Below are 27,130 nucleotides of genomic sequence, written 5' to 3'. Positions count from 1 at the left end.
TGATTTATTTGATTTCCACTGCGCTCTCACTGTGTTCGAAGCATCGAGACATTGCGGGCGCTGCGCTGCTTAATAATTGTGCGGAAAACAATGTGACAAATGGTATGAGTGTGCGGTCCACAAACTAAATATTGTATTACTTGCTCTTTAACAATGTATATTTCGCTACGAAGAATATATCGGCTAAATGGCTCTTACCTTTTCAACATTCATCATTTTCAAAATCCGAGATGGAAAAATAGTGCAATTTGAAGGGGAAAATGCAAATAATGTTTTTCGGATCTAGTACAATATACTACAAAAATGTATAGTTTTCTGATTCCCCCAAAAAATCCAACGAAACTACATTATGAACTGGTTTATAAGAAGAAAGAAGATCATTGCTAGGCAGTATTACTTCACCACCTTGTAACTAAGGCCCACTACATAATAGAAGCATCCGACAGATTATCAGACAGTGAAGGGGAAGTGATGCTGCGTTTCAAGTTCTTGTTTATTGCAAAAACAGCTTTTGCAATATCTTTTTATCAAAACAATAATGTAATTCGAATGAAACTAAAAACAATATTTTCCCTGGCTATTTTCAGACATTTTCCAGGGAGCATTGGACGTAGTGTAAGCTGGAAGGGTGATAATTAAATATGGTGTTCAATACCAACATTTTTTTAAATCGAAAGTTGCGTTAAAGCAGGCGTTATGACACATGCAATATCTTCAAAGCATATGGGCTTTGCGTACGGTATACAGTGTGTCCCAGAAAAAGCGGTCGCGGAAAAATCAGCGGCCACATCTAAACGAATATTCATGAAAGACTTTGTTTGTGTCTTTTTCATGTTGTTGATGTTGTTTATTGCCTGTGGAAAAATAAACTGAATTGATTGAAAAATTTTAAAGCCACGACTAGAAACATAAGAGCTCCATAAAATCGAAATGTACACTTTTTTGCGGCATTACATAAGCTTGTGCTGGCAAATTACTGGAGAGAGGGAGACCACGAACCTGTAGCCCATCACACACAAACACATTTCACATGCATAACATATTCACATGTAAATGTGACTAATGTCTATATTTCATATAAAAATCTGGGACACACTGTACACTCAAGGGAGGGAAGGGTTGCCATTTTGCCTCATGTTGTATTTTGATTGCAGTGGCGACGTTACACTGTGGCTTAATGACGGAAGGGGACGGTCTCAACACTATCATAATATCGTGTACCCTATTTTAGAGTATCGTGTGTGATGTACAGTATAATTAGGTGATCGGGCACAACCCGTTGGTACAAAATTGATAACGGGTTTTCTCATAAACGATTAATGGAGCGATCGTCGAACTTGCAGCATGTGTATCGACCCTGATCCCGAGTGGTGCATATTACTCTGACGTCATGTCACGTCATTACGTCATCATCAGGTATCAATTTACAAACGATTTTGTTGAAAATATGAAAAATATCTGTCATTTATAACTTAATAACAAATTATGCAACCCTGTTAAAACTTTGTGATGTGATGGATCGTACCTAGATAAACATTTTCATTTTGAAGTAAAAAAAAGTCTGATCTCTTCTTCGGGGCTACCGGACGGTCAAAGTTAGATTAATTCAAAATGTAGAAATTAGCCTCGAACTAAAAGAAATCAAGATCTCTTTTTAACGTTTGACGTGGTACTAAAATAAAAACTTGTGTGAACCCGAAACGAACTTAAACATGTAGTAGATTTTGTGACGTCATAATGGCGTCATCGGGTATCAAATTACAAGCGATTTAAGGACAGAATTTGACCAAATAGTTTGAACTCTATCTTTTGACCTTAATAGAGTATCGTGTTCATTTTTTTCGTGAGGTTGTAGTAGACGGTGCCTTGAGCAACATTTTTTATTCCCGAACACAAACCCGCTTAACCTTCACCTCCGGTGTTACCGGAAGTGCCATGAAAACATAATATCAATCGAAATGGAAGCATTTTACTACAGCCTAACAAATTATGGCAGTGTTTAGTACAAAATGCCAAAATAAAACAACAACATGATGACGTCATGACCCGAAAGGGCGCCATCTAACGGCATATCTAATAGAGATTGACTTTAAACAAAATATTAATAAATTTCCATGGTTCGTTCGGTCCAGAATCGTGACTATCATCAGACCGAAATTATTGTATAGAGAAATTGAAAATAATCAGGTGTCTTTTTTTTTTTAAATTGATATACATTATTTGATCTGTGTCTAATGAGTAGGTTCGTAGCACAAATAATGACAGCCGGTACAATGTGGACTTTGGGATTCCAAATGCTGTGACGTAATCGAACAGGAAGTTAGGTGCTTTTAATACACACATTTAACACTATAACTTTCACATGTTCTTTTATTTTATGATGAACATGTATCATCTCTGAACTAAATCAGTATTCCTTTTGCACATTTTAACTAAAAACGTCTTCAAACCGGAAATATTGCGTACGTGTAAAAAAAAATACATGTATTTTGTAATTTATTATTCACAAAAATGTAGTTTCCTTTCAAACAAAAGAAATTGCTGTCTTGAAAGACTTGATTTTTCGGGTTTTTTTGTTCTGACAAAAATATTTCACAACTTAACTGGGAAATGTCCATGAAATAGTTGTCTGTCTGATCACTCTGCGTTTCTAACTCCAAAAACGCGAATTCTAGTTATGATTGGCTTTATGATCCCAATTGGACTTATACACAGGAGAATACGTATTTGGTAATAATTGGAAGTATTAACGAAGAGTCGCGGTATAACTCAAAACAAAAATGCATTTTGAGGGCGCTGGACTTTCGAGGGCGATGTTCTAAGATGTATATATGCACGCATATACATGTACTCATGCACAGTTACGTCTTTTATCAGTGATTTCAGTAAAAAGGGGTGGGACACAAGCAAAATCTATAGCTGTTTGCCTATTTAAGATATGGCCGAAACAATAGGATGGCAATATTTAAAAAAGAAAAAAGAAAAAAAAAGGACTTTACCCAAAACCTAACAGCGCCCTCCTATTGTGTCTGCCATACCTCAAATAGGCTCCTCAAATCACTTGGCAAACATAGTATATAGATTATTGGGACAACGCAAATGACGTACTCCACCCTCAAATTATTGGAGGGGTTGCCCCCCCCCCCCGATCGCTGCCCCGGCGCCCATGTGAGTTGTATGGTGTATGTCGATTATTAGCCAAGAAGAAACCTTTCATTCTCTGTATTCTTGACTTTATTGTGTATACTGATGAAGCATAGCCTAATCAAATTCAAGAACTTTACCATTTTGATGTATGGGTAGACAACCAATTGAAATCACATACATTCAAGGTGTTACATGTATTTACATATCCATAAACAAATACATGAAAGCGCAAGTAAAACGTGTGTATTTACATTCCGAGAACGGGTACTTCTAGACAAATAGTCCACCTATAGCAATTTCTACAGTTGTGTTAATATGGCTAACTAATTCCTATAATAACAGCAAACGTTACTTTAGCCGTGCTTAGATGCAGTCTATCTCATGTAAACTATCTCTACTTTAATATATATATATATATATATATATATATATATATATATATATATATATATATATATATATATATATATTTATATATATATATATATATATATATATATATATATATATATATATATATATATATATATATATATAATTTATATTAAATTTATATGTACATTTCAATTAATTAATATATTTTCTGTAATCCATAACTTTTCAATTGTCCATCGCAATTCATTCATGGAATAATATCCGTGAATTCACTTTTTGCATAGCCTTCTTAAAATCAACATCACTCATTTATATTTCCCCCTCGCAATCAATGTGTCTTTGTTTGGCGTCATTTTACTTCTTTTGTTGTTACACTGAGTTAATACTTCACACACACAAAAATGGTTTCCTCTAATGCGATCAGTCTTCAAGGCATGCATTGAGATGACCGACATTACGCAATAATTGACCCGCATATAACTCTATGTCTAATAGAGATATCTCTATTATTAATAGAGATATCTCTATTCCTGTCATAATAGAGATATCTCTTTTTCTAACAGAAATATCTCTTTTCTTAATAGAGATATCTCTTTTTTTGGATTAAATGTCAAGAATATTAACAGTTTCTTGCAAACTATTTCTTTTGGTTTATCTTTCAAGTGTACCCAGCCAGTACAACATAAATGCTATCGTGCTTTAAAAAATGAAAACAAAAAAAGTCTGGCACAATATGCCTGCAATTCGTGCCTTTTGAGAACACTCACGCTTTTTTAGTCACAGTTGACAGCTTACTATTATCACTCTGACGCAATAACTGTTTGGAAATAATGGGAAAAAAACCTCCCCTGCCCTGTAATGTAAATCGTATGCATTTACCTTCTTTTTTTTACTACACAAATTCGACAATTGAACTGGCCCTCTCTAGCTTTCCCACACCTGAATGTTCCTGCATTTTCAATTAATTATTAATTGATTAATTCGTGATTATTCTAAGCATGCATTAATTCCATATCACATATACTCATTCGTAATCCATCTTTTAGCCCATGGCTAAGGGCGTCCCATTTATATATCTACGATTCTAATTTCCGACTGACTCCATTTTTGGCTTCCGACTTAAGAAAAAAATACATCCCAGTCTAGAACCCCCAGCCCAAACACAACAGATTTGGTCCATTCATGAAACTATACAAATGCAATGCTCTACATTCTGTCACGGTGAATTTCATCCGTATATAATGCAATCTCAGATGCTGCGAGGTCGGTGCCATGGGCGTGGTGATGGGGATGATATATCCCCGGTGATGAGGAGGGTATATCCCGGGTGATGGGGAGGACAAATCCCCCACACACGTTTTGACCAGGGTAAGGGCCATTTTATCATTTCCCCTCCCCCCTCAGATTTTATTGTGGTTGTGAGAAACAAAAAAACCCTTATTTGAGGTTAATTTTTAAGTTTTCAATGGTCCAAAGTGCTTTTGAAATGCTTGTGAAAAACGGGAGAACAAACAGTACAAACGCTTACATGCACTGTTTGTATATGTAATGTTCCGCGCAACACCCACATTGAATCATGAACACCGTCCCCTAGTGTTACGTAGTGTCCAGACCCCCAGTTCATCGGGGTACGCCCGAAGGCAGAAGGTTCGAAAGTCCGGATCTTCTTTAGTCCGAAGTTTCGATAGTCCGAATACACAAAAGTTTCATAAGAGGGGGTTTGTTAGTCCGAAAATGAAATAAGGTTCGTTAATCCGAACATTTGAAGAAATAGTCCGAAGGTTCATTAGTTCAAAGGTTCGGTAGTCCGAATTTAGAATAAGGTTAATTAGTCCGAAGGTTCAGTAGTCCAACGAAAATAAAGTTTACTTGTCCAACGGTTCATTATTCCGAATCCACAATAAGGTCTGATAGTCCGAATCGACAACTAGGTCCTATAGTCCAAATCGACAACAAGGTTCTATTGTCAATTCGGACTATCGAACCTTATTGTCCATGCGGACTATCGAACCTTATCGTCCATTCGGACTATCGGACCTTACTGTCGATTCGAATTATCGAACCCTATCTTTTTTCGGACTATCGAACCTTCGGACTATTTAACCTTCTTCTGTTTTCGGACTAATGGGCCCTTCTGACTATCGAACCTTCGGACTATTGAACCTTCGGAATAACGAACCTTCGGACTAATGACCCTTCGGACTAAAGAACCTTCGGACTATCGGGCTGTGACCCAGATCATCATCTTCAGTTGTATTAAAACATCCCCATAGAATCTCCGGGCAACCAAATCGATATGTATCCAAAGTTAACATCCTAGATATAGACGCAGGATTTGTTCGGAAGAGGAGTGAAGGGTGAATTACTTCAGAGTCTGCAAATCTTCACTGAAAATGGACGCGGCGGTACAAACTCCCAAGAGGCTATAATCAGAATTTTAAGTTCAAGTGTCCGTAAGATCACCGAATCAACAACTAGGTTATCCTTTTAAGGAAGACCGCAGTTTCTCGCCGATTATTTCAGGTACGAAATTGTATTGTGTTGAGATCAAAAGTTAAGACGGGCTATGACATTCAAGTATATTTTCATTTTTAATACCGCTCCAAAACGTCGCTGATGTTGTACAATCTAAGCATACACTGTAAACAAAACCCGTAAAAACACTGTCCTTTTCCCGCATTGTTTACGGTTTATTACCGTTATTGCTCGAACCGTCACAAGAAAGAACGTGCTACGTGCATTTCCCGTAAAACTTGGTGACCTGACGCAGGCTGGGATTCACAATGCTTTGTATTCGTAACTTTTCAAAACCCCTCCCCTTTCAAACCCTCACAACCGCCTAGTTTTTAAAGCTGTGATTCGTGTGCACTCACGCAAGGTTCGCTACGTGCTGATCATTGTACTGTGAAAGCCGTAATGCTTTAATATTGCGGAATTTGGAGAGCCAAACAGCTAATTCTGCGGTGTTGACCAGCAATAGGTTGACCCTTTCTGCGGGATCGGTAAAAAGTTGTAAATGAAAATTACAACTTACAGATGCAAGTTATGTTACAACTTAAAGATAATTTCACATTAAGTGATTTGAAAACCACTATGCCTGTAAAAGACAAGCTGTAAAACGTATGCATACCCCACTCCCAGCTGCAGTAACTGGAACCTACCCCCCTCCCTACCCCTACACTCAGCTCTGACGCCACCCACTTTGTATTCCATTACATTACGCAAATTGCCGTCAAATTTACGGGAAATTCGCGTTAAAATTACGGTCACCGTCATTTTTCAAAACCCGTAACTGACCGTAATTTTACGGTCTTTTGTTGGCAACCCGTTTGACACTGCTTTTACCGTAAAATTACGGGCAATTTTTTTACAGTGTAGAGTCAAGCAAACTCAGTTATTCGAGTGCGAGCAGAAGAAGCCTTAGATGACACGATAGATGCTCGAGGTCTGGTGAACTTTGCTTTCCTGAAACATCGGCAAAAGAGATAGTTGCAAAAGTATTTCCGATAGGTTGAGCTGACGACTGTTATGAGGATAGGGTTGATGCAAGAATTTGAGTAAGTCAACACCTCACTGAGCAATCTCAGGTAGGTCAGGGCGTTAGAATTGTTGAGGATGGTGTCGTTTATCTGGAACAAGAGCTCAAAAATGAAGAATGGCAACCAGCAGACGGTGAAGAGAATGACGATAGCCAGGACAAGATAGGCCAAACGCTTCCTAGAGCTTATCTGTGACCTCTTGTCGTGTACCTCACCGGGGAGGGCCCGTGTGCTCATAATCAGCTTCCTTGACACCAAGCAGTAGTAGCCGTTAATAATCACAAGTGGGATGATAAACAGCAGCAAACCTCTGAAGATAGCATGGAGCTTGCCTTCCAGTGAAGTGTGGCTGATGTAGTTGCACCAGCTAAAGAACTCGTTACCTCGGACGTGAGAGAAGATAACAATAGGACAGGACGCGACAATTCCGAGGAACCAGATGACTGAGATGGTGACAAATGTACGACCAGAGCCACGGGAACGTGGGTAATTCATCGGCGTGACGATGGCGCGGTACCGGTCATGGCTTAGGGCCACCATGGAGAAAATGGACACGGACTGAGAAGCAATAACAGAACCTTGAGAGAGTTTGCACATGAGGTTGCCAAAGGGCCATCGGAAATAGATCATCTGGTAGAGCCGGAGAGGTATGCAAAAAAACAGCAGCAAGAGATCGCCAACAGCGAGGCTGGCTACTAGCGCGTTGGGGCGGTTCCGCATAGAGCGGTTAACTAAGACGATGAAGATGATGCAGCTATTTCCCACAAAACCTACTACTGTTAAGATCAACATTATAACGCCGATGGCATTAATGACGTTCTGATCCAAGTCTTCTCCCATCGCCAACTCCTCCGTGCCATTGGTGAAATAAGAGTACGACATGGCGTCTTGCTCAAAAAGAAGCCTCAGCTGAAATGGAAGAAAATGGAAAATGCTTTGTTAAAATTGAACAGATATATAAAATTGAACAGATAAAATTGAACAGATATATAACAGATATGCGTCGGTATTTGTAAACCTCTGTAGACAGATACCGTTTTGTTTCAAAATAGAAACATGCTGTTCCTAAATGTGACCCGAGACCTTAATGTATTCCGACCCTATAAATGTAGACCCTATAAATAGAGCCCTGCATGTAGTCCTTTTTACACAAATGTAACCCGAGCATTTAATGTAGACTTTACCCTGCACTTAAATGTATCCCGAGCATTACTGTTTATCTGAAACATCACTTTGACTATTAAAGCTATTGGTTAGTGTGGAGCGTATATAGGCAGCCCTCATTCTACGTCGGGTATTGAGAATTGATTAACTTTCCAATGCCGGCTTCAATTTAATTTTTTCTCAAATAATTTGGTCAAATTCCTTTACCTCGGCTAACCAGAATTATGTGTGAGTCAGTCTTTTGTCAGCAATGCCGGAAAACCAGCGACATTATACGATTGAGTGGTAACAGACTCGGGGCCGTTGAAGCCTCATTCCCGATAGCAATATCAACACGAGATATGACCAATTATCGATATGCCCAGAACTCCAAATCAGGCAAGAGCTTCGTCATCATCGTGGAACACGTAGTTACCTCAGGTTCAAGTGTAAAACAAACTAGCAAAATGACAACCCTACCTCTCCACAATCTCATGAATGACTGTCATCAAGTCTAAGACAACACAACGAAGCAATGACGTATGTCACAAGTACGGCGCAGCTCAACACTTCTAGTAAACGTATACTGGTTTATGTTTATCTACAAACGACGAGAAAGATGTTGAACTGCAAAATCAACATAAATGAAACGGGCAATCAACTTAGGAAACAACCGAGCATTTCCTTTCATGGCGTCGCGGGGATTCCTTCAACAATTATGTCAAATATATGACGTGTCATGACACACGTAGTACTTCAACAATCCATGAAAACGTACATGCCAACAACCGAAAGATCACCTATACTATTTCCGTAAACTGCGAGCAATTCATCATCCAGATGTTATTGTTAAGTTTTGGGTTTTTTTTAAATGGAGTTAACCTTTACATGAAGTTCTGCCCATCTACAATCACATGGATCATGCGTGCTTTTATTTGCTACATCGTTATTTTCGTCAGGTTAAATCACTATACTCCTAATAAACTGTTAGGCATATCAGCTTGATAACCGTTACATGTTCTACCGTAAATTCCATGTCGTATTATATTCCCGATTAAAGGAAAAAACTCGTCATCGTTATTGTTTACCTCGGTTATGATCAACCATGATTGTTTCAGCATGCACACGTACGTTAATAAGCCGCTCATGAAACTATGATGAAACCAATAAAGCATGCATACTGTTTTGACAGTATACATCTCATGGTAAACAGATCAGATCCCTTTCCAATTAATATGATGGGATTTCCTTTACTCTTCGTGGCGGCAAGGGGACAACACGTGCACTATTAACTGAGTAGAAAGCAAATTTAGCTAGAGACGTTTCTCCGAATTCTCGTCGTAATCTGCGTCTCTGCGTCGCTGCTAATAATGACATATAATTTAGATATCAATTTTCTCCTCGAGGGTGACAATAAGGTAATTATTTGAATAATACTTAAAAAAGGGGGATCGGCTGTCGTCGGAGTTTTAATTTGATCATACATCTTTATCCTGACACCGACTTATCGGGTGTTGTCTTTTTGTTTCATGCTAAAACCCCGACAAATGGTCCTGTTTATCTGCTCATTATAGGACGTGGGATTGAACGAGGTGCCTCCCATGTCAAACCACTCTTGCATTCAATCCACGGCCAAACCACGTCTTCCCTCCTTCGTCAAATTTGGAATGTCAATTATGCGATCAATTCTGCGTAATTTGCTTCAGTGCCTACATGTGTTTGTTGGGGTTTGTCACTTTGATTAAATTTCATCTGTTAATTAATCGTGCCGGTACACAAGGGCAGCCATTAAGCACAAGCCCTTTTTTATTGGAATTCCACAAGGCGAATCGAACCGTAAAGAAAGATCTCAAACATAGGCCTACAAGGAAACAACCTGGATGACGCATAAGATCTCCATCTGAACCTTTGCAATGTAAAGCTCATTATAGCAACATTAATTACACGTTTTCCCTGCCAATTTAATTAAAAACTCGTTCAATTTAACGTTTAACATGAATGCTCTCTTAAATGAGCATTCGTACAGCTAAAAGAGTCGTTCGAGTTATTTGAACAGTCTTTTGATGAATAAGTTCATTCAAATTTAAATAGTCGTTCATTTAAATCAGACGGTCATTTAAATAAGTGGAAGGCCTCAGAAAGAGGTTGAAAGAGAATTCGATTTCATGAACTGGCAAAAAGCTTTTACATATCTACATTCAAATTCGTTCTTGTAGTATGCGCTTTTTGCTGATTCGCATTTGCTGATAATGGAAAGATAGCAAAACCCTAGTATTTTCAGATTATAACCTTTGTTAACTTATAATTATAGACATGGTCCACCTAATTATAAATAGAACTAGAAAGCACTCAGAGAGTGAAAACCTCCGCCAAGGCTAAATAATTCCCTGCTATATTGTCAGTATATCCAAAAGAAATACTTGCACACAATTTGGTGAAGAATCCTTTAAAAACATCCTGGATTCCGGATCACTTCCAAAATCTAATTGACTTGTAATTGTACCAAAACCATACCTAAAACAAGTCATGGAAATCCTTCCGTAACGTTTTCAGTTATCTTGTTAACAGACAAACCAACCAACAAACCAACAAACTAACCAAATCCAATGAAAACATAACCTCTTTGGCCGAGGTAATAAAAAAGAATGAACAGCACTTATCCTGTACACACAATCACAAGTAAAAAAAAAACCCAAATCCTGTCTTGATTTCATTATGACTCAAGAGACAAGCTTAGACACAAAAATAACATAATAATGACAGAAAGGAATTATTCGAATCAAGACAATGATTATGGAACAAAAATATAATTCAGAACAACATACATTTAAAATGTTTAACAATAGGCCCTACCTACTCCAAACTAAATCACATTTGAATTGATCATTCAGAATTTGAAATAAATTGACTCTGGACGAAAAAGAAAAACCACAGATAAAATATCATGTACGCTTCGATGACTTTTAATTTTATTGCACCAATTACAAAAAGACAGGAGAAATTAAACAAAAAATGGTGTTATTTAAGTTATTGTTTAGTCGCTGGGACCGCGACTTCCCGTGCACTATAATCGACTGAATGACAATTATTTTCCGAGTGCTTACATAGGGATCGTACATTGGAGGGTGCAATTATCGAAAGCGGAATCCACTTACGAGACCGAACAATTGTGAATAATGTTTTCGTTGTTTTCTCAACATGTATATAGTACACACTGAGCTAAACTTCAACAAGTTGGTTGTACTCAGTGGACAAAACACAACTTAATTTGAAAATATTAGAAACCAGTACTTAGGATTTCACATGCATCGGTATATAATATTGAATTATCTTACAAAGTACAGCTTAGCAAGAAAAATGTACAATATGAAATATTACAATTCCAAAGCAGAAGCCAAAATATTCTATGTAAGGTTATTTCATTCCTATAATCCTGTAGTTATTTTAATTCCGAAATTCCTTGGGCGGTCAGGAGGTGGATCTCACGATAGCACACAAACATAATGAGTCCCAAGTACGTACGCATTTTTGAACTGTGGCTTTATGTGAGACAACAGGCAATTGCACGTCAATGTCAAATAGTGACACGACGGGAGAAAACTCTAATTAACACGCTCAAATAATGCGAAATGCTCACAAAAACTAATTAACAGTTTCTACATAATGTCCCCTATTTGTACAAACATCCTAAAAGGTGAGAACTAAGAAATCATCCACGGTCATCCACCGTCATCTCAAAAGTGTGAAGAATGGCTGACGCCAAAGCCCAGTCACGTTGCAACAACGCGGCGGCGACCCACCAATTTATGCGCATACTCAAATAACTATTCTCATTGATCCACTTTTAACAGGCTGAGCGATCAAAAGGTAATTTACATGTAAATAAAATACCACATGGAACATAATTTCAGAATTCTTAGATTATTGGGGCACTGTACGTCAACAGCGGACCGCATACACGCTGCATGGGGTCGCATGCAAATTAGGGCATATGAAAATTGCGTCTAATATGGAAAATCCCGTACCCAACATTAAATAAAACAATTGAAACACTATCTGGACAATAATGACGTAACTCGGAAATAGCGTTTACTGCTCAACAGGATCAGCATGAATTACATCAAAAGATGCCACTTATTGTTTGTTACTTATGATCCAAACAAATCCATAGCTCCACCTGGAAGTGTAGCTGTGCATTTCTTTTTGAAGCTGGAGTGGTTATAGCCTAATGATATAGACACAGCTAGATCGGCATTATCCTCAATTGTTGAGTTTCCAAATGGAACATCTTTACGTAATAATCCACTGACCTGCTGGTTTATGAGGGTAGTAATAATATGACATTTTCTCCGATGTAAAACAATGTGGATGTATGAAGTGTTCTTTTACGGTTTGTTTTTGTTCATTGAAGGCCAATTCAAAATGTGCGTCACTAATTGGTGACGTTTGGCGTTATTGTCAGCTCTAAGCATTAACATCAGCTCAAAGAGTAAAGACTTTACACCCACTGACGCGTGAATGCGTGATGACATTGAATATATAAATCTCAATTTGCATATTACTGGTCCAGACGTATACATTAATTATGAGATAAGCTTGTGTAGTATAGTTGGAAGACTACTAATATCTCGCGAATATTTTTTTGACGAGACCTTTAAAACATTTTCTTTTTTAAAATTTACAAAAGCGTATAGTTAAGTGATTCAGGCACTGATTTTCCAGTGCACGGGTAGCCTGTTCCCCTTTAGACAATAGTTGCAACTGCAGGTTCTACCGTTGCTGTATTTTACAATAAACCAGTGGAAAAGATATTGTGCCTTTTCAACTACATCAGGTTCAAATAATGTATAATGGAATGAAAAAAATTACTTTTTAATTTGTAATAATTTATTGAAGCGCATAGTTGTTAAGATGATAAACATCACTGCTCATTCAGTTCAGTCGGGTTCATTTATTTTCCGCTTGGTCAATCACAAGAATAAATTCTGTCATGAAGAATTGACACAGACGCCAAGTCACGTTTTATTGGGATTCTACAAAACCGTTATGACGTGTAGTGAAGGATATAATAATGCCCTACCGATGATGTCATCAAACCGAATTCCTATTTTTTCCTTACAGGTAAAAACAATTTTGGCGCTAAAGAAATATCTTGCTTGGCAGTGAGGGCAATCTCTTCATTATGATTGCCATCGCAACGTCACAACGGTTTCGTGGAATCCGAAATATCGTTTATGACTCGTTAAATTGAAGGATGTTCGTGTAATCGCAGAGGTCACACTATTCAACACCCTCTCTGTTTACGTGAAGTATAATCTGAACGGAAGAGGACACCGAGACCTGCTCATCCAAGCGGGTAAGATCCGCATGGACAGAAGTGGTCGGACACCTAATGAAAACTGTCTCTTTTTGTGTAGTATTTTCTTTTTCGTTTCGGCAAACAACTGGGATAACACCCCCACAGAAGAACCACACATGTCTCTTTCCATCTTAAAATCACTAAATAATTTTGACAGGTGGAAAACACAGACTACCAGGAAAAACAGTGGCATGAGCCGCGAGGCACTCATGCCGAGTGCGTGCGAACACCTGGCGCAGCCGTCAGGTTAACACGCGGCTACTTTATAAAATAGTTATTAGACTACCGTGAGTTGCTGCGCAAGGCCCGCATTATATCACACTGCAAAGAAATCGGACCGTTTGAATATAAACTGACGTCGCAGTTGTCACGTTGTAAGCGCAGCTGCAAAAGGTGATACTGCAAGACCTTACCAAAAGAGCGATTACAAAACATGTAATCGGGTATTTTCACGGAACAGTTGAATGCATACCACCTGCTGTCTTTTAAGGTACAATTGCCGACGACAATGCTTCGGGTCTAGCGTCCGTCTGTACTTAAGGACGAAAAATAATTGTTTTTTATACAAATTGTTTATTCAATGGCATCAAATGAGTTATGACATTTCTAACAGACAAGAGACTCCATTAAAAACCACGGTAAGGGAACAAAAGTGAGTTCAGAATTATCTTCCATTTTTCTATAATAGCAGCGAGAGTCATTTAAACAAAATTCCGGCCGACATACACTTTTTTGCCTGGAATTAATTCTGTCAATTCAAGGCAAAAAGTGCATGTCGGCCGGAATTTCTATTTTGACATTTATATTAAAAACTTAAACATGTTATTAATATTTTTCCAGTTTGCAACACCTCTTAGACTGTTACAAAATCGTATATCATTTCAATACTAGCATGATTTTAGTATCTTAGTGAAATTTTAATTGACAAACGAAATAACGCATAAATACAAAAGAGACATAGTACACAAAATTAGCCTTTTTCATACCTTGGTAGGCCAGAGTGCAGTTTTTCAAGCTTAAGATGCTGTTCAGTGAACTCGGCTTCTTTAAAGTTGGTACATGTATACACGTGCAATTTTGGGTGTGGTACCCTCAAAAATAGACTTTCAGATAATTGTTCAGCATTACATTTTTCCAATGAGACATCAAACAAAAAACTGGGCACACGATATGTAATTAAAATTCAAAAGCCAGCAGGACCTAGTGTGTGCATGTACGTGCTTTTGCGTCAATGCAGTTTATGAATAATAATCTAAACACGTGTGCATGTACATACATACAGACTGCAGTGTGAATGTAGGTTTTGCGATCCAGCGAGAGGAAAATACGCCTCTTACACTACTCGCAACCGTATCAGAGATATTGATATGCACGTAGACGTTGGCCTACCATGATTGCGGAGCAATGCTGCAAACTGGCCACAAACATAACTAGGATCGGACCAGGCGAATACCAACCGCGTGATTCCAAAACAATCATACATGTATGAGCTGATACGCCACTAGATAGGACTATTTCGCTCAAAACTTTCTGAACTGGAGCGCGCCATTTAAAACCGTTTTTTTTTTCAGTATACAGGCCTGCAAATGCAAACACACAAATTTATCTGTTACAACTTAGACATTATATTCCTTTAAATATCGTTGAGAAAAAAAAACAGATTCGGAAATTTCGGAAAAGGCAAGTATAAAACAGCTTCATCATGTGAAAGAGGTATATATGTAACAGACATGTACAACGGCTTTACCATTACCCCTCACGAATCATTCCTTGCGTGGCTAAGGACATGGACGTTATTTATTAAAACGTTCAAGGTTTGTTTTGGTTCTCTCAACCATGACGAATTACTGTGACGGCAATATTAAAACAAAATCTGGCACGATACTTCAAATATTGCATTCGATGTCTCCGTAGAATAAAAACTGGCTATTAAAACTCAAATGACATAGATCGACTAAGTCGATATATAATTATGTACTCGGTCATACTACAGGTAATTTCAGGTGTGTCAGTAACGGATGAACGGCTGTCTTTTCTTGATTTGCTGAATCGCCTTACATAATTTCAGCAAAAGCAGTCGGTCTCTCCAGGGGCGGCAGAACCGGGAGGAGGTGGCACTTGCCCCCAGATTTTCCCAGGTCAACAAAAGTGCCCCTCTCGAGTCCCCCTGGAGATAAAAACAAAACTGCCACTCAAACGCACATTTGTGAAAGCAAAATTTTATGATCGCGCTACAAATAAAATACTCTTGTAATGAAATACTCTAATGCAACCTGCCCCTTAAAACACAAATACCCCTCTCGCAATAATTAATTTGTGCCCCTCTCGAGATGGAAAATTGGCCATTAAAAACAACGGTGCTCCTCTCGCGATAACTTCTCCAGATGGAAAACTGCCCCTCGAAAGCACAATTCGTTCCCCACTCGCAACATTAAACTTGTGCCCGCTCTCAAGATGGAAAACTGGCCCCTTAAAAATAATACTGCTATTCACGCAAATAAAATGGTCACCGAACTGGCCATCAAAAGTAGTTAAAAACTAAATGGTCTCTGTACATAACTAGGTAAAGGAAACACAAAGAGCAAGATGGACCACGTGTTCATATTTTGTTCCTCGTCATAAATAGGTTTATTGCGAAATGAAAATATTCTTTTCCTCCACCTTCACACCGACGGAAGGTGCCCCTTTTTTCTGAGCAAGTGCCCCTTTTTAGCGTCGCCCCTAGTTTAAAAGCGTTCCGCCGCTCCTGGGTCTATCATGTCATTAATTAAAACCACACTTCCCTCAAATAAGGTTTACGGGAACAAGCAGCCTGTGGAGAAACATCGCAACAACAACACATTTTTTTTCGATACATTTATTTCGATGCTGCATAAGGATGATACATAATACATAATGTTATATATTCAAATGGACAATACATACGAGATATATTTATAATAGTGAACATTAACTAAATGGCAACATCTAGGTCCAGGGTGAAGCATCAGCATTTGTTCCCCAGCCTATGGACAGACAGACAAGTGACAGACATACATAGAAAGACAGAGCACAGACAAAGGTGTAAGACAGTAATCAAGGCCGTTATTATCCCTATTACATTTTTTAGTATGCAATTAACAAATGAGGTTTTAGTTTTCTAGCAAAAATAGAGAGAGTGGGTGATGATTTAAAAGAGTCATCAAGACTATTCCAATATAGAGTGCCACGTTGGACAACACTATTTTTGGACAGTGAATTTTAACAATTTTAATTTGCAAATAAAGGCCCAGAGTGTTCACAATAGCCAGTTTTAAAAATTACTCGAACTGCTCGTTTCTGGAGAGTAAGCAGTTTGTTGCATTTAGGAGTTGGACTACCCCCAAGTCAGAATTGAGTAATTTAAACACGGTAAAACAAATGAGTTGTACAAGGTTAGCAATATGCTACTAGGTAAAAAGTATTTTAGACGGTTCATTATACCAATATTTTTTGATATTTTAGCTGTTATAACGTCTATATGATTCTTCCAAGTTAAGTTCTCATCAATATGTATTCCCAAAAATTTGGTACCCTTAACCTGATCAAGATTAGTATCATTTAACATTATAGGAACAGACTGAGTGTACAGACTTGTGTACTGGCTAGCACAAAATATTACATAATTAGATTTAAGAACATTTATACATAATTTATTGGCTAAAAGCCAAGTAGTGAGTTTCCGGAGCTCAAGATTAAGGTTCTGTACCGCTAGGTCTACAGTTTTGTCAGTATATAATAAACTTGTGTCATCTGCAAATAAGCAAAATGTAATAATATCTGGAGTATTGCAGATGTCATTAATGTACAAGATAAACAATAAGGGACCCAATACAGAGCCCTGTGGTACACCGCAAGTTATAGGCTGTTCTGTAGATTTTACAGAATTATACAAAACATACTGGGATCTGTCACATAAGTAACTTTTAAATAAGTCTAGGGCTATTCCTCGGATACCATTATGTTCTAATTTACGAATCAAGATATCATGGTTAACTGTATCAAATGCTTTCGATAAATCCAGAAAGATACCAACAGAAAAATGTTTGTCATCTATATCATTACACAATTTTTTAACTACATAAGATGTCGCTAAATCAGTAGAGCGATTACGTCTAAAACCAAACTGTGATTCTGAGAGAATGTCATGTTTATATAAAAGATATTAATCGCGTATAGATTAACTTTTCAAATAGTTTCGGAAATGTTGATAAAACAGAGATGGGTCTGTAATTTCCAATATCATGTTTGGAGTCTTTTTTATATATCGGTATAACCTGAGCTATTTTTAACCCATCAGGAAAAACTCCAGCTGTTTTTAATAGGGATTTATTGAAGATGTCAGCCAGCGGTTTAGCCAATGAATACTTGGCCTGTTTAATAGCAAAAGAGTTTAATTCATCAAATCCAGGGGCCTTTCCTGGAGGAATTTTGTTCAGAGTGTCCACAATCTCTTCTTGCGTAATGGGAGTCCAAAAGAGTAAATTCGAACACCTTTCACTCAGGAATGCCTCAATGGGAGTATTACATAATGGTAGCTCACTGGCAAGTTTGCTTCCTATGTCAACAAAATACGTGTTAAAGGCGTCAGCAATTTCTTTGCTATCAGTGATTTTGTTACTACCAGTACTGAAATAAGTAGAGTTCATTTTTTGTTTACGCCTTATTGAGTAGTGAATTTATAGGTTTCCAAGTACCTTTAATTTTAATTTTTTTGTTGATTAAATTTTTTGCTTAAATAATTTTTCTTTGATAATTTTATAACAGAGTTGAGTTTATTTTTATACAAAGTATAATTAAATTTGTTCTGTGAAGTAAGGTTTTTAAGAAACGTCTTGTACAAGTGATTTTTCCTCCTAATTGAGTTGTAGATACCCTCGGACATCCACGGAGACTTTGATTTATCATAACGATATTTAACTTCAACCACAGGAAAATGTCTGTCATAGAGTTGTTTAACATGAGCTAAGAAGTTATTATACATACAATGGATATCATTCATTGACATTATACAATCCCAATCAGTCTCATTCAGATCATGAGTAAAATTTTCAATATTTTCGGCATCAAAAACTCGCCTTTTATAATTTGTATTGGTCTGAGCACTTTCTCTAAAGTTATCAATGATTAAAAATACCGGAAGATGGTCACTGATGTCAGTTATCAGAACACCTGAAGTATGGTTCAAATAATCATTTGTTAGGATATTATCAATTAAAGTTGCACTATCAATAGTAATCCTAGTCGGTTTGTTTATGGTGGGATAGAATGACTGAGAATCAAGAATATTCATACAATTTTGCACAGTATTATCGATATCACACTGCATTAAATTTATGTTATAATCACCCAAAATATAACATTTTTTGTTCTCGGTATTTAAGCGACTTAATATTTCCTCAAAATGATCTGTAAAATTATTACATGATAAACACGGGGGTTTATAGACAATTCCAATGATAACATTTGATTTATTGGAATTAACAAGCTCTATAAAAAAATGATTCTGCTTCAGAGTTGTTAATACATAAATCATTACGAATTTTATACACAAGATCTTGTTTTATATAAAGTACAACTCCACCACCTCTTCTATTTTGTCTGCAGGAACCTTCTAATGTATAATTTGGAATCTGGACTAAGGGATCATTTATGTCCTTTAACCATGATTCTGAAACCCCTATGACTGAAAAGCTTGTTTGCAGTAAGTTTACATATTGAACAATACTTGTTATATTTTTGGGCAAACTACGAGCATTAATGTGTAGTCATTTAGTATTGGTGCTGAATTTAAAAACATTCAGGAACTCATCTTGGTCATAATATTGACATGGGATTTCCGGTACTTGAAGATTTAAATCAGGATCTATATTGTTATTCATACCAGAGTCGTGAATTGCTTGACTCATTCAAATAATTAAGCATATTTACAACAAACTACTGAATATCAAAAACAAATAGAATGGGAGTAAACATTTGTGATATGCTGCCTTACACCAGAACACATAGAAAAATAAACACAACAAATAAGTATATAATTGCAGGCATACATGTATCCGTGGACATGTAGCCATTAGAGTGGGTTGGCATCCCCAGATCTGTAGACTTTAAATGCACCGCTGTGGAGCTTGTAGGTGATGACGGGAGGAATTGACCATGGAATGTAGGCGAATTTAACCGCTCGTCGCTTCTTATTCTTGGCAGGTGGTAATCTCTTAACTGCTTCCTGGCATTTCTGACTCTGCTGGTGACATCATCTGAGATGAAAATATTCGCAAATTTGAATGGGTTGTTCCGCAAGGATTTAGATGCTTGTTTGAGAATGTTTTGTCTATCACTGAAGCATAAGAGCTTACAATGGATGGGACGTGGCCGGGTGTTACGGGTGCCGGTGCTGTCTTGTGATGATCGATGTGCGGGGGTACGGTGGGCTCTTTCAACTTCGATATCTTGACCATATTCTATTTTCATATGTGATATGAAAAAGTCGGACAGAAATTCCTCACAGGATTGATCGCCTTCTGAGCCTTCGGGGATGCCGTGCACGACGATGTTATTCCTGCAACTGCAGTTTTGAAGATAATCAATCTGATTTTCAAGTTGGCCGATATGGAGATGGTTTCCACGGGTTAGACTATCCGCACTTTCCTTGATATCCTTTTGCTGTTTATCCAGATACGAAGCCGTAGCTTTCAGCTCCTCTATTTCTTTTTGTTGCATGGCGATCTTTTCTACTGACTCTTGGAGCTTCACTTCAATTCCAGTCATTCTAGTGCCCATTGTATCAAGAGATTGTAGTATCTTATCGAGTTTAGAGTTCATAGCTGTGATGTCATCTCTGCAGGTGCAGGCATGGCAGCCATCTTGATCTCGATTCACGTCATTTGGGGACAGCGGGGTGACATCTTTTTTCGAATGCCGTTTTCTTCGGGTTCTGATTGTCTTCGATGATTCTGATGCGTCGGCCATGTTCTATGTTGTTAGTTGAGAAGGCTTATTGGCTTAGGGAGATGATTTTTGCGGTGTTTCCATTAATATCGGTGAATTTTCTGAGGAGTGCAATACAACCGTGTCAACTACGTATACGTCATACCTTATTATTTTGGCAGATATTCTCTTAGGCAGATATTCTCTTATGAGCCCGAGATAGGGAAGATAGTCACTATAATACTTGTGTGCACATCCGGCATTTTTTCCAACATGCTCCCGCTAGCAAACGCCCGGGCGCACAATGATTTAACTCAAGATGAACTCTCAAAATAAGCTCCGTAGATGTGTCCAGACTTGTCCATCGGCGGTGTGAAACACGCCATAGGCTTGAGCTGCTTAAGTTGATGGGTGGATGGGTGGGTGGGTGGTTGGTTGGTTGGTTGGTGAACACTTTACTTGGGGTGTATTATAATTACTGTACCTCATACATTTTCATGACCGAAAACCGAATTCTAACTGGTCCATAATCCCGGGACATACCGGTATTTCGTTTTACTGTTTTGGATTTCCTCAAAAACAAAAACAGTAAACGAACCATTAACCGTTTTGTCGTTTTACAGTTTTGTAAAACGGTCAAACGGTATTAAGTCACACACAAGAAATACTTTTTGTTGTTTTTAATTGTAGAAAGCGTTAAACGGTTAGTTGCTTTATTTTTAGAGTTTTGTTTTACAAAATCATGACAATGACAAAACGGTCAATAGTCTTGTCGACCATTTTTTGATTTTAGGTTCGGCAATTAAGCAATGCACCGGAATGTTAATTAATGCGTCCTTGGGATCGAGTCATTGCCTGGGCCCCGCTCCTTACATTTCGTTCTCACGACAAAATTTGCGAATTGGCTATTGAAGAGCCGCGTCGACTTGAACCCCAGTTTCCTTCAAAATGTCTGCAACTTCATCAAACGTTTTATTACCATCCTGTTTCCATTGTGAAAAGTAATGTCCTCCCTTGAAGTTTTCCAGCGCCATTTTGCTTGGAACTCTTTAAGCCCCACCAACTTGACTGAATCGCATGAGAAGGGGGTCAGGGTCCGCGCCAGGAATCACATCACGCATTAATTATGCCGAGGTAACACTTCTTCGTGTAAAACATGGTCCCCCTCCACCCCCTTGCCCACCGCCACAAAATGCACCACGGACTGTTAACCATGACACTGGAATAAAAAAAAAAAGTCTGTATTCAATACTGACTGTTTTGCTGTTTTTCAAAGTTATTTGTGTAATCTGTAAAACAAAAATCATTGATCGTTATGCTATAATGAATTTTACTAAACTTATAAAACGGAGAAACCGTATTTATCTTAATACCGCTTGTCGTTTTATAACACTGTAAAACGACAAAACGGTCGATGATTCGTTTACTGTTTTTGTTTTTGAGGAAATCCAAAACGGTAAAACGAAATAACGGTATGTCCCGGGATTGTCCATTCACCATCACGTGCCAAATGCTATTTTTGCTGTTTACTAAGCGCGCGCGCGAGTTTTCCGCACAGGCTAAATACGCATGCGTAGTAGACTGACGCACGGGTTACCCATGCGACAGTCTACTACGCATGCGCTTTACGAAGCAATCGTGGAACGGTCGCACGGGTGAAGTACGCACGCGCTAACATCGCCCTGGCTAGCTAGCTACACACGTGTGTAGCTAGTGTGCTTACATGAAAAAAATGGTTGCACGCGTAAATGATAAATAAGCGTTTTCCCGAGCTCAATTTTGCCGAATTGGAGAATATTGTGGACAATAAAGATGCCTCTTGTACTAAACAAATAGTGCCCACAAACAATTGTGTTTACAACCGTAATCACTGAATTGCAAACGAACTGAACTTTTCGGAGGTTGAGCAATGTTATTCTTCTGGTGAGCTGGACAAGATTTTCCGAAATTTTGTTTACCCGCCAGGTGCATATTGCAACGGGAAAATCCGGTAACTGAATAAAACAAATACGTGTTTTAACATGTTTTTTTTCGGGTGGATAGTCGATATTCGCTCCCCGAGGTTTAGGAAATACCGTAGTATACTGTTCCATGCCACGCGTTTATCACAGCTTTGCCAATGGGTCTTTCAGAACTATACACCCTATTACATTCTTAATAATTTACATTTAAGGCCGTGGACAAAATGCAACATCGGCACTTTTTTGAATTGGCCAGAACTCAATAAACGTTTGCTCGATTGGAAAGTTGTTTTCTCATTGTTGAAAAACTAATGAATTCTCCAAATGTGTATCGATATTTGTGATGTATTTTGTTAAAAGCTGTGAATAGGGGCTCTTTGATTGTTCAGTTTTTGGGGGGACAACCTGTATAAGGTGTTTAAATGATTTTTGTTGGATTATTTGCTGGAAGAGGACCACGTTTTAAGACTTTAAAGTGGCACGATTTGCTTCCAATGCTTGTTAAATTAAGAGTCGTATGGTGCATCCCTCTAATACAAACTAATAATCACTGATGAGTATAAAACGGCGGGCAAACAAAATTTCGGAAAATCTTGTCCAGCTCACCAGAAGAATAACATTGCTCAACCTCCGAAAACTCTTTTTCTTAACTACACGAAAACAAACTGTATGTCCACACTAGATAGGCTATGTAAGGTAGGCCATTGTGAATGCGTTTGTGACGTTGAAACCGTGCGTGTGTTTTCATATCTTTTGTTACTATCGGGTTTAATCGCATCGCAGACTGACTTACGATGCGACACCGAACGAAAATAACCACAACGTGTTTTAACAGAAAGTCACAATTACATAATATTGGATGGTACAAAGGGAATACAAGAATATGATTGCACGAGCTGTAACAATATTGCAAGAGTCGAAGACAAATTAAATGTTGTTATGCAGAGTGCAATATATTATTGTACCCCTGGAAAAAAAATCCTATATTTATTACTATTTATATCAGGCTTACTTGATCCAAATGAAACAAATCAGTCGTGCCGGTGTCGTGTTATAATCGCTGACTGCATCATTCAGTGCTTGCCAAGCCTTAACTCTACTTTTTGAAGTTGTCCTTCTTTAGTCTTGGTTACCCGGTAACTCCGATTATCTGATCTTTACTTTCGACACTTGGATCTGGACGTTTATCTACATTCAGGTACCGCACGTTAAATAGAATAGGCTATTCATCATTCCCGTTCGTCCAGAATATGAGTGATCCCGGTTGACATGACACAGCAGAGATATTAGTCTACTTCTCATGCATTTCATTGTAACGAAGAGAAACATACGATGGGGAATCTACAGAACGGTTGAACTGTCGCGAGAAATCTAGGGCACAAGTACGTGACGTTACGGATAGGAATAGATGAGAGTTCATTTAGTCAGGTGGTATATGGTAGGAATCGTGACCGACTGTCCAAAGCACCAAACTTGGCAGATAGATTCTTATGTCCATAGAGAAGATATTTAAAAGGGGTGACACCTGAAATTCTTTTGGGAAGGGTGCCTAATTTACATAAATCGTTAATACCTGCCATGTCATAATTATATTTATTCACATATTTTGGGATACTTTTATTTATTTTTATTTTTTTTTGAAAAGTATATTTTGGGGATTCTACTTACACATCCTTACTTCAATACATTTTTTCTAAAGCATATCAGAGACCGGATGATTATTAGGACATAATAAAGATTTTAAAAATGGCTACCATTATACCCTAAAGTTGCGCACATTAACCTTTTCCTCAGATATCATCAAGTAGTCTCGCCAAACATCAGTACTGATGAACTTCAAACTCACAAGGTTTAAGTGCTGGCACTAAAAATACATGGGAAATCGTGTGAAATTTGATAACATCTTGATATTTATCCCAAAACTCAATGGGGGGAGGAACGAGGTGTCAGTAAAGTGGGCATCAAATTGGCGAAGGGTTGCCTAACGTGGGAGACTTGGGCAAGTTTGCAAGGAAATCCCCCAAATAAGAGATTATTGTTGCTTACAATAATTATGTCTACGTCAAAACGTTTTCTTACCAATAATTTTGGGAATTTCCTTGAACTTGTTCAAGTCTTTTACGTTAGGCAACCCTTCACCCACTTTTAAGCCCAATTTACGGAAACGTCGTTTTTCCCCGTGTTTGTTTTCTGGACTAAATATCACAATATAATCGTTGTTCACATGATTTTCCATAAAGTTTTAATAGGGTAACTGTGCCAGTTAGCAACTTGGTGAATTTGAAGCTCATCAATACTGAGGTTTGGCAAAACTATTTGATGATATTTGGAGACAAGGTAAATGCGCGCAGTTTTAGGGTACTGCAGTAACCATTTTGGATCGTTACTTTGTCCTCATAATTATTCAGTCAGCTATATGTTTTAGAAAACTTATTGAAGTAAGGATGTGAAAGTAGAATCACCAAAATATACTTTTCAAAATATCAAAAAATCAAAAATAGGGCCTATACCCAAAAATGGGAACAAATTTTATTATTACACGACGGGCATTTACGATTTATGCAAATTAGGCACCCTTCCCCCCAAAAAATAAGGTGTCACCCATTCCAAATATCTTCTCTAGGGCTATAAGAATCTATCTGCCAAATTTGGTGCTTTGGACCAGTCGGTCACGATCTTGTCAAAAATTGGGTCTAAGCAACCTGACTAATTGGAAGAAAAGTATTAAGACATGAATTTGGGGAGGAGTTGACTGATATTTGCAGAAAAATTGATGACTAGTTTCTAATAAACAAAACACTACAATTTAAAACACTTAAAACCTTGTCTTAAAAAGTTTACATGGTTGAGGGTGAATAGTCGATATTAGCTCCCATCGGTATAGGAAGTTGACAAACTATTTCCGGATGCGTGGCATCCTGAAGAAGTTTATCAACTTCCAATACCTAGGGGAGCTAATTATTACGAGTCTTCTGATGAGGGACTCGAGTCAAGTCGAGTCGAATCAGTTATCCGGTGAGACTCGAGTAGAGCCAATTTAAATTGTGACTCGAGTCGGACTCGATCTCTCTGCCATATTGCAGTATATGCGGTAATACAGTGTTGAAAAGATTTTTTTTTCGGTGTTACAATCAACTTTAAATAAGGTAGGAAATTATTTTACTTTTATGCGTTTTATTTTCGTACGGAGCAAAAACAAGTGCTCAAAATCTACATAAAAGGTCCCCACATTGATTCTTAAGGAGGTGAGAACTAATCTAGCACGTGGGTGAATATAATTAGTAAAAATAATTATCCTTGAACACTAGCACAAGCGCCACACATAATGTCAAATGTAAACATGGTTATGCTTGGAGAACAGTTAAGTATTTTCCATTCAATGTTTCGCTCACGTCAACATAGACCCCTAAACCTAGTTAATAAAATAGACTGTTGATTGGCACGAGCGATTCATCTCAAGAAAGTGAAGAAATATTCTAGTACAACGAAATCTCACCTGAAGGGTCGCTTGACAGATCTGCTTCAATGTCCTATCCTACATGCCTTCCAGTACCTTTACACAACTTGGTCTGTGCAAGCCGATCCGAACTTGGCCATGAGATCTCTTCTCAGAACTGCTCCGTGAAAACTGCTGGGAAAATAGACGACGGGCCGTTTTTATAGTCAGGCACTGCGGCCACCGATTTCGGTGCGTAATACACTGGCAAATCAAAAGACACATCTAAGAAATACAATCCGACAGGCCGACACACTGATTGGTGTATCGTGAACGCAGGAAGTCCAAACGCTATACACGTATCAGCCACTGCATCCACGGTCTGCCGTATGCAAACTGAATATCCTTCACACATTACAATCTCGTCTTTCATGGTTTGCCGATTCGCTATCAGCTATCATCTCCCCAGATAGGCAAGCAATCACCACCTTTAATATCAAGTAATCCCTGTACCAGTGTCACGGAGGAGACGCATGCATCTTCTTTAGAATTGCGACAGGAATGAGCGACAGATCTGTCTCTCCGTGTCCCCCCCCCCCCCCCCGGCACAAATAAAATATCACATGAAAAAAGCTTGAACATGGTTGCGAAATTCTGCCTTTTATTGTGTATTGACGTAACTATCCCATTGTGGATCGATTTGTAAGGATTGCTCCATGTTTGTTCTGTTTTCCCTTCTCCATGGTTGAGTCGACGTGACACGTCCAATCTGACAACTAGTGGCAACCGCCCGATTAAATTTCGAAAAAATCTGGGACAGCAGTTAACGCTAAGAGACTCTCTTTTTTCACTGTTTAAATTCGTTTCTTTCCTTTTTAAATTAACATTACACCAATCCACAAAGTGAAATGGAATGAAGAGCATACGGCGTCAATTTAAGCAAAGATAATGAAAGCAAAATGCGGCCTACTTACGAAAGCCCTGTAGTGCCATCAAGTATATATTTTGTCCAAGTTCGTTTTTATGAGTTATATATTTCGCCAAGTTCGTTTTTATGAGTTATATATTTCGCCAAGTTCGTTTTTATGAGTTATATATTTCGCCAAGTTCGTTTTTATGAGTTATATATTTCGCCAAGTTCGTTTTTATGAGTTATATATTTCGCCAAGTTCGTTTTTATGAGATACATTTTGGCCAAGTTCGTTTTTATGAGTTATATATTTCG

At 38.1% G+C, this 27,130-nt stretch overlaps 1 protein-coding gene across 1 annotated transcript; it reads right to left on the bottom strand.

The window, feature by feature from the left end:
- Positions 1-5,729: 5,729 nt before the first annotated feature.
- Positions 5,730-26,047, bottom strand: LOC119727094 (neuromedin-B receptor-like). The gene is made up of 2 exons (XM_038198960.1): positions 25,966-26,047; positions 5,730-7,970 (listed from the first exon to the last, which is right to left on the bottom strand). Exon 2 carries the CDS (start codon positions 7,941-7,943, stop codon positions 6,903-6,905), a length of 1,041 nt encoding a protein of 346 aa, XP_038054888.1. The 5' UTR covers positions 7,944-7,970; positions 25,966-26,047; the 3' UTR covers positions 5,730-6,902.
- Positions 26,048-27,130: the final 1,083 nt, after the last annotated feature.

This window comes from Patiria miniata, unplaced genomic scaffold, assembly GCF_015706575.1.
Source record: "Patiria miniata isolate m_02_andy unplaced genomic scaffold, ASM1570657v1 HiC_scaffold_20, whole genome shotgun sequence".
In the NCBI taxonomy this organism is placed as follows: domain Eukaryota; kingdom Metazoa; phylum Echinodermata; class Asteroidea; order Valvatida; family Asterinidae; genus Patiria; species Patiria miniata.
The sequence above is the reverse complement of the archived record's forward strand: the minus strand, read 5'-3'. Positions and strand labels throughout refer to the sequence as shown.